Source organism: Leptopilina boulardi, unplaced genomic scaffold (assembly GCF_019393585.1).
Source record: "Leptopilina boulardi isolate dan_hultmark-lab unplaced genomic scaffold, ZJU_Lbou_2.1 LbouV2_362, whole genome shotgun sequence".
NCBI lineage: Eukaryota > Metazoa > Arthropoda > Insecta > Hymenoptera > Figitidae > Leptopilina > Leptopilina boulardi.
Window position 1 is genome coordinate 831023 of NW_026137932.1, and position 13288 is coordinate 844310.

Sequence of the window (13288 nt, forward strand, 5' to 3'; positions counted from 1 at the left end):
AGGAACATATTAACAATAATAACAACAAGAAGAAAAACAACAAGAACTACAAGAAGAACAAGAATCAGAAGAGAAATAACAAAAAAAAACAAGAACAACAACCACATTTGTTGTAAATGCAATTTTTTTATGAAACAATTTTTTTTGCCATTAAGATTTTTGTTTAATACGTTAAAAAATACATTCCGATTCGGAATACCCTTAAATAGTTCTGAACTCTGGTGTGAAAGTTTGAAACGATAAAATAAATTTTCTTCACTGGGTAAATGAACAGTAGATTTCTTCCTATCACTATATCAACCAGTTGTTTGTGTCGGTAATAAATATATAATAAAGATATCTGTTATTTTCTAGAAATTATTTTTACTTTTTGCTGGTTATAATTATGATTTATAAATATTAAAATTCATAATAACTTAATATTGAATTAAATATAATTAAAAAAATGTTTTTAAACAAATAAATTAAATATTTAACATTTATAATTAATAAAGTAAATTAAATTTTTTTCTGTTAGTAATGGATGATAATAAAAATAAAATAGGAATCTGTAATTTGAGAAAATAATTTTCATCTGTTGATAATAATTACATGACATATTTACCATTTTGAATTTGAATTTTTTTTTTATTGTAATATTTATATATTTTTCGAGTTTTTTTTTATTGATTAAATTTTTTTTTTAAATATCATTATATTATTATTATTATTATTATTAGGTATTACATTATTATTATTATTTATATATTTATTTAGTTAATTATATTATTTGTCGTATTTATTTTATTATTTACTTTGTTAAATTATTTATTTATAAATAAAATAATAAATAAACTACATAAAATAATATAATATAAAAATATAATATAATAAATAAATTATAACAAATAATACGAGATTAATTAGTAATAGTATAAATAAAATAAACTTTACAGATTAGATTTTTTTTTTTTTCAAAGAGCGTGGGATAAAATTTGTTCTCATTATTATTCATTAACAATATAATATTATTAAAAAAAAAAAATTTGTATGAATTTCTGATTTCGTAATTTAGTAAAACTCTAAAAATGAATCAGTCAATTTTCTCAAATGGGAAAAATGAAGTTATTTCCCAGAATAATATATATATATTGGACTTTTACAGTCTTCTGACTCATATCTATATAGCGTTAATTTTTTTTTTCGTCACCGATAAAGGCCTATCTCAACATAGATTTCCGTCCTTGGATAAAGTGCAAGTTTGACATAGAGATATATATATATATATATATACTATTCAAATGTATATATGTATACAAAAAAGAGGAAACTATTGTATTTTTATTATTATCTATTTAAATATTCTCATCTTATATACGCAGAAGACACAAATTTTATAAGATATATTTTTTTTGATATAATATAATATAATAATAATAATATAATTAAAAAAAAAATATATAATATAATATTATTTCAAATTACCTATAAAAATAAGTTACTTTAATTAATATTTTTTATAATTTACAAAATTTTAAAATTTTTTAAATTTTTTAATTAAACAAATAAAATAATAAAGAAAACTAATACTGCTAACAATAATAATAGTAATAATAATAATAATAATAATAATAATAATAATAATAATAATAATAATAATAATAATAATAATAATAAAAATATTGTGTTGGTGATTTTCATGGGCTTTAGGATCCAAATAATGAAATCAAATAATTATTGTTCAAACGTTTCAATCCATGTGTGGATCTTCATAAGTGAAATTTTTATTATCTAAACAGAATAATAAACAAGAAAAAATTTTTTAATCTAAATAGAGTAATATGCAAAAAAAAAAAAAAAAATATATATATATATATATATATATATAAATATTATTAACAATATTTTAAATTTAATATAATAAAACAATTCTTTGTTATAGACTATAAATTATAAAATGAACGAAATTCATATTAACATTGAGATATTTATTTAATTTTACTAATATTTGATTCGGTTTTCTGATATTTTTCATAGTAATAAAAATAGTGATTCATAGTTAATAAAAAAATTAAAATAATGCAAATATTAATAATAACAATATTAACAATATTAACAAAAATAACAATCATATTAATGATAACAATAACAACAACAATAATAATAATAATTTTCATTTTTTGTATTTAAAGACTTTTTTGCCTGTTTACTTAACAAAAATAAAAAAAAAAATAAAATAATAATAATTAGATAAAAAAAAATAAAATAAAATAAATAAATATTTAAAAATTATTGTCTGAAATAGAATGTAAATAAGGAAATAAAAAAAAAATTAAAATTAATGAATATTAACTGAACTTCTCCATAATTTTCGTGAGAAAAAAAGATTTTTGTTATCTCATAATAATGAAGTGATTTAAATGAGTTTCGCCTTGAACTTTTAGTTGATAGTCACGATTGTATCTCAAATATACACCTTCTTTTCATATAATAAAATTTCTTTTATATCAGTTAAATACTTTTTTTTTCTCAAAGATTTATTTATTTATTTACAATAAAAAATTTTTAATAATAATTTAAAAATAATATTATTTATTTTAGAAAGAAGGGAAATTGATATACAAAAAAAATTTTTATGTAAAATCTAAAATATTGTAAATTATTTGTAGATATACATTAAAAAAAAATTTTGATAAAATAATTATTTGGTCAAAATTAATATTATTAATAAAAATAAAAAGGAGAATTTTAAATTCTTTCATTAATAATAACAAATTTTAATTGTAAACATTTTTTTTTGTTTTATTTATTACTGTAAATAAATGATTTAAAAAAAAAAAAAATTATGACAATATTTCTTTTGAAATAATTTTATCAAAAAAAGAAGAAAAAAAAAATTTTTTTTTTTCTCTCATTGAGAATCTCTCACACACGAGGTGATAGTTAACATTTCGAGAAGGAGATTAAAACAAATTATATAACTTTCGCCTCGTTGCCAGTTCAATATGAACACGCGATGATGTAAATTGTCAATGTAATCTCTCAAGATACTTGGATGCGATAGTAATATACACCTTTTGTATTTTATATTTTATATATAGCAACATATTGTCCATATAAAGTTTCATCCATCAGTTATATACAGGGTGATTTTTATGTTCCGGACCCCCAAAATATCTTGAAAGGAAATAGTTTTTGAAAAAAATGTTGTATACAAAAGTTGTCAGGTTGAAAAAAATCTATTAAATTGAATAATTAAAAAACGGGCCCAGGGCCTTATGTGGGCCCTTCAGACAAAAAAGTAAATTTTTTAAATGGAACCAAGTATTTTCAAACTCAGATTCTTTTAGCCAGTGATTTCCTCTTTTCAGACATGTGGTAACTTGTGGGCCCAAAGTTAAATTTGGGCCCAAAATTCGATTTTTTGTGGTTTTAAAGGTGATTTTAGTGTAACTTAGTTCCAAGGGGTTTTCGGGGTCCCTGATTACAAATATGAAGTCAGTTTTTAAAAATTTTCAATAACGGACCCAAAATGACTAATTAAAAATGAAAAAAATTAAGGAAAATTATGAAACTTCATATTTTAGACTTACTAAGCCTGCTAATTGTTAATTCAATGTTACTTTTATTGCTGTTAATTTAGCATCATAAAACTTGGGGTAAAATAATTAATAGATTTTTTCAAATTTTAATATTTAGGGGCTTATAAGGCCCAAAATTAGATTTTCTTTGGTTTTAAAAGTGATTTTAGTGTGACTTAGTTTCGAAGGGATTTTCGTGGTCCCTGATTACGAATCTGAAATCAGTTTTTAAAAATTTTCAATAGCGGACCCAAAATGACTAATTAAAAATGAAAAAAATTAAGGGAAATTATGAAACTTCTTATTTTAGACTTATTTAGCCTTCTAATTGTTAATTAAATGTTACTTTTATTGCTTTTAATTAGTATCATAAACCTTGGGGTAAAAAATTAGATTTTTACAAATTTTAAATTTAGGGGCTTATAAGGCCCAAAATTCGATTTTTTCTGATTTTAAAGGTGATTTTAGTGTGACTTAGTTCTAAGGGGTTATTGGGGTCCCTGATTAGGAGTCTGAAATCAGTTTTTAAAAATTTTTAATAACGGACCCAGAATGACTGATTAAATATGAAAAAAATGAAGGAAAATTATGAAATTTATTCTTTTAGACCTATTTAGCATTTTACTTGTTAACTTAATGTTACTTTTATTGCTTTTAATTTAGTATCATAAACCTTGGGGTTAAAAATTAGATTTTTACCAATTTTAATATTTAGGGGCTTATAAGGCCCAAAAATAGATTTTCTTTGATTTTAAAAATAATTTTAGTGTGACTTAGTTCCAAGGGGCTTTCGTGGTCCATGATTACGAATCTGAAATCAGTTTTTTAAAATTCAAAAAAGCGGACCCAAAAATACTGATTAAAAATTTAAAAAAATTAAGGGAAATTATGAAATTTCTTATTTTCAACTTATTTAGCCTTCTAATTGTTAATTCAATGTTACTTTTATTGCTTTTAATTTAGTATCATAAACCTTGTGGTAAAAATTAGATTTTTACAAATTTTAAATTTAGGTGCTTATAAGGCCAAAAATTAGATTAGAAAGTTCCCTGAAACTAAAATAACTCTTAAAACTACAGAAGATCCACTTTTGGAACCCATAAGCCCCCAAAATTTAAATTTAAAAAATAAACCAATCTTCCTTTTTGACCCCAAAGGATAGTAAATTTATAGCTGTGTAAAAGTAACATTAAGTTAACAAGTAAAATGCTAAATAGGTCTAAAATAATAAATTTCATAATTATCCTTAATTTTTTTTATTTTTAATCAGTCATTTTGGGTCTGCTATTTTGAATTTTTAAAAACTGATTTTAGATTCGTAATCAAGAAGCCCGAAAACCCATCGGAACTAAGTTACACTAAAATGAATTTAAAACTTAATTAGGGAACACGAAAACCCCTTAGAACTAATTCACACTAAAATCCCCTTTAAATCCAAAAAAATCGTTTTTTGGGCCTTATAAGCCCCTAAATTTAAAATTTGTAAAAATCTAATTTTTTACCCCAAGGTTTATGATACCAAATAAAAAGCAATAAATGTAACATTGAATTAACAATTAGAAGGGTAAATAAGTCTAAAATATGAAGTTTTATAATTTCCCTTAATTTTTTTCATTTTTAATCATTCATTTTTTGTCCGTTATTAAAAATTTTTAAAAACTGATTACAGATTCGTAATCAGCGACCCCGAAAACTCCTTGGCACTAAGTCACACTAAAATCACCTTTAAAACCACAAAATATCGAATTTTGTTGTTTAAAAATGAGTTTAAAAGAACTAAAAACAGAATTTTCAGCCTTATAAGCCCCTAAACATTAATATTAGTAAAAATCTATCAATTTTTTTTCCCTTAAAGTTTATGATACTAAATTAAAAACTATAAAAGTAACATTGAATTAACAATTAGAAGGGTAAATAAGTCTAAAATATGAAGTTTTATAATTTCCCTTAATTTTTTTCATTTTTAATCATTCATTTTTTGTCCGTTATTAAAAATTTTTAAAAACTGATTACAGATTCGTAATCAGCGACCCCGAAAACTCCTTGGCACTAAGTCACACTAAAATCACCTTTAAAACCACAAAATATCGAATTTTGTTGTTTAAAAATGAGTTTAAAAGAACTAAAAACAGAATTTTCAGCCTTATAAGCCCCTAAACATTAATATTAGTAAAAATCTATCAATTTTTTTTCCCTTAAAGTTTATGATACTAAATTAAAAACTATAAAAGTAACATTGAATTAACAATTAGAAGGCTAAATAAGTCTAAAATAAAAAGTTGTATAATTTTCCTTAATTTTATTAATTTTTATGTCATTTTTGAACCGCTGTTTTGAATTTTTAAAAATCGATGTCAGATTCATAATTTGGGACCCCGAAAACCCTTCGAAACTAAGTCACACTAAAATTATTTTTAAAACCAAAGAAAATCTAATTTTGGGCCTTATAAGCCGCTAAATATTAAAATTAGTAAAAATCTAATTTTTTACCCCAAGGTTTATGATACTAAATTAAAAGCAATAAAAGTAACATTAAGTTAACAAGTAAAATGCTAAATAGGTCTAAAAGAATAAATTTCATAATTTTCCTTCATTTTTTTCATATTTAATCAGTCATTCTGGGTCCGTTATTAAAAATTTTTAAAAACTGATTTCAGACTCCTAATCAGGGACCCCAATAACCCCTTAGAACTAAGTCACACTAAAATCACCTTTAAAATCAGAAAAAATCGAATTTTGGGCCTTATAAGCCCCTAAATTTAAAATTTGTAAAAATCTAATTTTTTACCCCAAGGTTTATGATACTAATTTAAAAGCAATAAAAGTAACATTTAATTAACAATTAGAAGGCTAAATAAGTCTAAAATAAGAAGTTTTATAATTTTCATTAATTTTTTTCAATTTTAATTAGTCATTTTGGGTCCGTTATTGAAAATTTTTAAAAACTGACTTCATATTCGTAATCAGGGACCCTGAAAACCCCTTGGAACTAAGTTACACTAAAATTACCTTTAAAACCACAAAAAATCAAATTTTGGGCCCAAATTTAACTTTGGGCCCACAAGTTACCACATGTCTGAAAAGAGGAAATCACTGGCTACAAGAATCTGAGTTTGAAAATACTTGGTTCCATTTAAAAAATTTACTTTTTTGTTTGTAGGGCCCACATAAGGCCCTGGGCCCGTTTTTTAATTATACAATTTAATAGATTTTTTTCAACCTGACAACTTTTGTATACAACATTTTTCTCAAAAACTATTTCCTTTCAAGATATTTTGGGGGTCCGGAACATAAAAATCACCCTGTATATTCTTTTAATTTCAAATGTCTATATGATTATAAGAATGAAAATTTTAAAGGTTTCAATGTATATATATATATATATTGAGCTTAAAGAAAGGTTATAAAAATCTTTCTGTTTTTTTCCCCTCCTTTCTTTTAATGCAAATCTTGCAAAATCTCAGATATAAATGATTTTCGTTTGCGACATAATTATTATATATATATATATATATATATATATATATATATATATATATATATATATATATATTTTTGACTTCTTATCGAATTATTATGAAAGAATTGAATCGATATAAATGTCTGTGAAACAAATTTTCGAAAATAATAAAATAATAATATGCATTCATATTTGAGTGAAAGTTTTCTACAATTAAATGCATCAGGGGACAAGAGAATTTTAACATTGTTGAATAAAAAACATTTAATAGACAATAATAATGAATAATTTATTTTTATAATTAGAATAAAAAAAAATTCATATATATATAAGTTCTCTTGAAAAATTGCCTTTAAATATTATAATTTTTATGAAATATTTATTGAAAAAAAAATAAGTAAAAATTGACGACAAAAAAATAATCATTTCTCTATATTGGTTCTGCCATTATGAATTTTGATAATCTGTTACTAAATTCGTAATCAGCGACATCAAAAACCCCAGAGCAACAAGTTCCAAGTAAAACCGAACAATTTTTAAATTTTCGACCGCCATATTAGATCCGCCATTTTGAATTTTAAAAAACCAATGCCAGATTCGTCATCAGCGACCCCAAAAACCCCCCAGTAACGAGTTTCAAGCGAATTAAAATGATTTTTAAATTTTCAATCGCCATATTGCTTCCGCCATTTTAAATTTTGAAAAACCGATACCAAATTCGTAATCAGCGACCCCAAAAACCCCCTAGTAATGAATTTCAATCAAATTCGGTAATGATTTTTGTTCAAGTCCGCCATATTTGATCCGCCATTTTGAATTTTGAAAAACTAACATCGTTTTCGTACTCAGCGACCCCGAAAACTTCCGAGTAACAAGTTTCAAGCGAATTCAAACGATTTTTAAATTTGCGTCCGTCATGTTGGATCCGCCATTTTGAATTTTGCAAAACTGACATCGAATTCGTTATCAACGACCCAGAAAACCCCCGTAGAACAAGTTTTAAGTAAATCAAAACGATTTTAAAATTTGTCGACCGCCATTTTATATCAGCCATTTTGATATTTGAAATTCTGACACCAAATACCGAATCAGCGACACCAAAAACCCCCCAGTAACGAGTTTCAAGTGAATTCAAATGATTTTTAAATTTTTCGATTGCCATATTGGGTCCGCCATTTTGAATTTTGAAAAACCGATGCGAAATTCGTAATCAGCGACCCCAGAAACCCCCAAGCAACGAGTTTCAAGTAAATCCGAACGATTTTTTAATTTTTCGACCGCCATATTGCTTCCGCCATTTTGAATTTTGAAAAACCGATGCCAAATTCGTAATCAGCGACCCCGAAAACCCCCCAGTAACGAGTTTCAATCAAATTTAGTACAAATTTTTGTTTAAGTGAGCCATATTGGATCCGCCATTTTAAATTTTGAAAAACTAACATCGGTTTCGTAATCAGCGACCCCGAAAACCCCCGAGTAACGAATTTCAAGCGAATTCAAACGATTTTTTAATTTGCGTCCGCCATGTTGGATCCGCCATTTTGAATTTTGAAAAACTGATGCCAATTTCGTTATCAGCGACCCCAAAAACCCCCCAGTAACGAGTTTCAAGCGAATTCAAATGATTTTTAAATTTTCGATCGCCATATTGGATCCACCATTTTGAATTTTGAAAAACATGACATTGAATTAGTAAAGAAAAAAAAACTATTTTTACCTGATATAGAGAGTTTCCTGTGACGAATGATTTTATATAGTGAGATCCAAAATTTCGTACAAAATGTAAAACACTATCCTTATCACCAATTGATATTGTATTTGTTTCATTTTGAACATCTTCATTTAACATTAATGATTCCATATTTCCCATTAATTCTTGATTTTCTCTAAATCTTGATACGCGCACCAATACAAAACAATGATCACTATATATGTACGATGAATTAATGCCAAGATGTTTGGCCATTACATTTGGTGTCCAACTACTTGTAAATGCCCTCCATGGTCTCTCAATATTTTCTATTGTAAAATCACGAAAATAGGCCTGCAACATATATATATATATATTTATACATAATACTAATTCAATTTATTAAAATAGAATTTTTAAATCAAAATTTTCTTAGAGATAATATTTTTTAAGCAATGCAAGGTCAAAAATTCGAGGTGAAGCTAAATTGAGGTTAGAAAACTCGGAACGTATTGATAATGGAACATTTTTAATTATTAACACAGATTTGTTTAATTCAATGAAACACAATCTATAAATTGAAATTTTTCCAGAGATAATATTTTAGATGTTATAGAAGCTCAAAAATTCGGGTTGTAGCTAATTTGAGGTTAGAAAATTCCGAATGTATCGTTTTTTCGAATATTTTCAATTATTGACACAGACTACTTCAATTTAATCAAAAACAATCTATAAATCAAAATTTATCCCGAAACAATAGTTTAGAAGCAATAGAAACTCAAAAATTCGAGGTGAAGCTAAATTGAGGTTAGAAAATTCCAAATGTATTGATTTCTGAACATTTTGAATTGTTAAATAATATTAGTTCAATTTAATTAAACACAATTTATAAATCCAAAATTTTCCCGAGACAATATTTTTGAAGCAATGCAAAATCAAAAACTCGAAGTGAAGCTAAATTGAGATTATGAAACTTCGAATGTATTAATTTTGAAAAATTTTTAATTATAAACACAGATTAGTTCAAATTTAAATAAATTCAATTCAAATTTCGAAAATTTTTTAACGATAATAATTTTAAAGCAATAAATTATTAAAAGTGCGAGGTGAGACAAATAATTTTATTAAAGGTTAGAAAATATATTATTTGTTTGTTTTAAAGCAAAAGCTCACCTGCTGAAGTTGTCTCACGTTATCGCAAAACTCCATATGAAAATCACCATAAAAAACTGTGGTTGATTTACTTTGTTTAGGTGGCGCTGGTAGTAAATTATGAAAAACATCAACAGTTGGTTCACGGAAAATCCACGTTTCCGTATCATTTCTCGATACAACTCTCATACTGATTGTCAAATGGCCGTATCTATTGAAAATATTTATGGCGCCACCTAACCTTGGCTTTTGTGACCTTGAAATCTCAAGTTTTGATATTAAGACTGCGATTATGAGAACGAGTCGCAAATGTTCCCACATTTTGCAACTCTGATCCTCAATCTACCCTCTCCTGAGAACGGCACCTGAAAATATATCAAAAAAAATTTTTTTTTTATTTACTTCAATCAGAAATAGATAATGTAGATATTTTTATTATAAGTCGGTAATGTGAAATACTGTCAAATTTGAGGTTAGAAAATTCCAAATGTATTGATTTCAAATTTATAATTATTGACACAGATTAGTTCAATTTAATCAAACACAATCTATAAATCAAAATTTTTCTAGAGATAATATTTTAGGAGCAATACAAGATGAAAAATTCGAGGTGTAGCTAAATTGAGGTTAGAAAACTCCGAATGTATTGATTTCTAAACATTTTTAATTATTGACACAGATTAGTTCAATTTAATCAAACATAATCTGTAGATCAAAACATTTCCCGAAACAATAGTTTAGAAGCAATACAAGCTCAAAAATTGGAGGTGAAGCAAAATTGAGGTTAGAAAACTCCGAATGTATTTATTTGGAAACATTTTTAATAATTATTAATTATTTTTAATTATAGAAATTAATTATATTATTATTATTATATTATTATTATTATACTATATAAATTAATTAATTTTAATTATTATTAACTAAGATTAGCTCAATTTAAATAAATTCAATTCAAATTTCGAAATATTTTTTACATTAATATTTTAATAGAAATAAATTGTTAAAAGTTTGAGGTGAGACAAAAAATTAAGGAAGGTTATATTTTTATTATCAGTCGGTAATATCAAATTCTGTCGAAAATTTTTTGGAAATTCAGAAAAAAAATAGTTGTGGCATTTAACTTACACTTTGAGAAAATGAATGACAGAAAAAATTTACAACAATTTGTATAAATTTCGAAAAACAGCTGGAAAACAAAAATTATAAAATGGGTCAATTATAAAAAAAAACAAATAATTATTAAAAAAAAAAATTTACTTATCAAAACTTTATGTACGCCAAAGAAAAATTAATTTTTCAACTTTTTAGGTTAGAAATCTTCAAAAATTAAAATTTCAATAGTGCCAACAATGTAAATATTATCGATATAATATGGCGCTAAATTTAAAAATTGTAAATATATATTTTATTGTGAAATAAAAAGTAAAAGTACAAAACGTTGTAAATATGATATTGATTAAATCTGGAATGTACTTTTAATTGATTATTGTATTGAATTCTTAAGGTGTATTAACACCTTATACATCAGGTTCTCGAAAGTAATGTGTGCTCTTTATAGCAGGATATACCAAGCAAATCCATTTTACTTTTCAAGGTAAAGAACAATTATATTGTTTTCCAGTGATTTTACAAAAAAAAAAAAAAAAAAAAAAAAAACAATGAGAGAATTCTAATAATTACACAATTGAATATGTACATTTATAGAAGAAAATTTGTAATTGATTTACCAAGAAGAAATAATTTCTAATATGAAGGAAGAATATAAAAAAAACATTGATCAGTTTAGTTAGAAATTTGTTGCTCAAGGTTACTGATAACGAATCTGGCGTTAAATATTCAAAATGGCGGATCTAATATGGCGGATTTTTTTTTAATTTCAGTAGATTTTCTTGAAACTTGTTGCTTAGAGGGTTTTTGGGGTCGCTGATTACTAATATGCTGTCAGTTTTCCAAAATTCAAAATGGCGGACCAAATATGGCGGTCGAAGATTCAAAAATCGTTCAGATTTGCTTGAAACTTATTACTAGGGGGTTTTTAGGAGTCGCTGATGACGAATCTGGCATCAGTTTCTCAAAATTCAAAATGGCGGATCCAACATGGTGGACGCAAATTTAAAAATTGTTTGAATTCGCTTGAAACTCGTTACTCGGGGGTTTTCGGGGTCGCTGATTACGAATTTGGCATCAGTTTTTCAAATTTCAAAATGGCGGATCCAATATGGCTCACTTAAACAAAAATTTGTACTGAATTTGATTGAAACTCGTTATTAGGGGGTTTTTGGAGTCGCTGATTACGAATTTTGTTTCGATTTTTCAAAATTTTAAATGGCGGAAGCAATATGGCGGTCGAAAAAATTAAAAAATCGTTTGAATTCTCTTGAAACTCGTTACTTGAGGGTTTTCGGGGTCGCTGATTACGAAACCAAAGTTAGTTTTTCAAAATTCAAAATGGCGGATCCACTATGGCGGCCGAAAAAATTAAAAAATCTTTCAGATTTACTTGAAACTCGTTGCTCGGGGGTTTTTGGAGTCGCTGATTATGAATTTGGCATCAGTTTTTCAAATTTCAAAATGGCGGATCCAATATGGCTCACTTAAACAAAAATTTGTACTGAATTTGATTGAAACTCGTTACTAGGGGGTTTTTAGAGTCGCTGATTACGAATTTGGCATCGGTTTTTCAAAATTCAAAATGGCGGAAGCAATATGGCGGTCGAAAAAATTAAAAAATCGTTTGAATTCGCTTGAAACTCGTTGCTCGGGGGTTTTTGGGGTCGCTGATTATGAATTTGGCATCAGTTTTTCAAATTTCAAAATGGCGGATCCAATATGGCTCGCTTAAACAAAAAATTGTACTGAATTTGTACTGAAAAAAGTAGTTTCAAGAAAGGAGCTAATTAGTGTCAATTAGGGTTAAAAAAAAAGATTTAATGTAGATACAAAGGTGGATAAAAACTAAAAAAAAATTTAATTTTTGTTTTTATTTTACGGATCAAAACTGTAAAATATTGCACCTAAATTAAAAAAAAAAAAAAAATTTATAATTTTTTTCACGATATATTATTGTACTTTGAGATTTTGAAAGATTCAATCTGGTAAACGTTAAACTATCACGACCTTTCACAAATAAGCATAAATTACATGATCGAGCGCTTGCACGTGATCCGCGTGATTTTTTCCTTTACTGTTTCTTTTTTTTTTTTTTTTTTGTTTTATGGTTTAGTAGCACGCTATACAAAATTATTATTAATAGCATCAATTATTATTAGTCTGGAGAGGACTTCATATAACATATATATAATATATGTTGTAATATTACACATTGAAAAATGCATGTAATTATCTTCAAATAGAATTTTTTTTCCTCTCTTAATATTCTATATTTGTACAGGAAATCATCTGATATATGTAGAGACTTATACA

At 25.4% G+C, this 13288-nt stretch overlaps 1 protein-coding gene across 1 annotated transcript in view; it reads right to left on the reverse strand.

Moving 5' to 3' along the window:
• Positions 1–13288, reverse strand: part of LOC127286543 (torso-like protein) — a 44017-nt gene that overhangs the window by 3974 nt on the left and 26755 nt on the right. Inside the window, exons 2-3 of the mRNA XM_051313001.1 lie at positions 9884–10227; positions 8738–9064 (exon numbers count right to left, since the gene is read on the reverse strand). Of these exons, the coding sequence (XP_051168958.1) occupies positions 8738–9064; positions 9884–10183 (627 nt within the window). The 5' untranslated portion in view covers positions 10184–10227. The remainder of the gene's footprint in view (positions 1–8737; positions 9065–9883; positions 10228–13288) is intronic.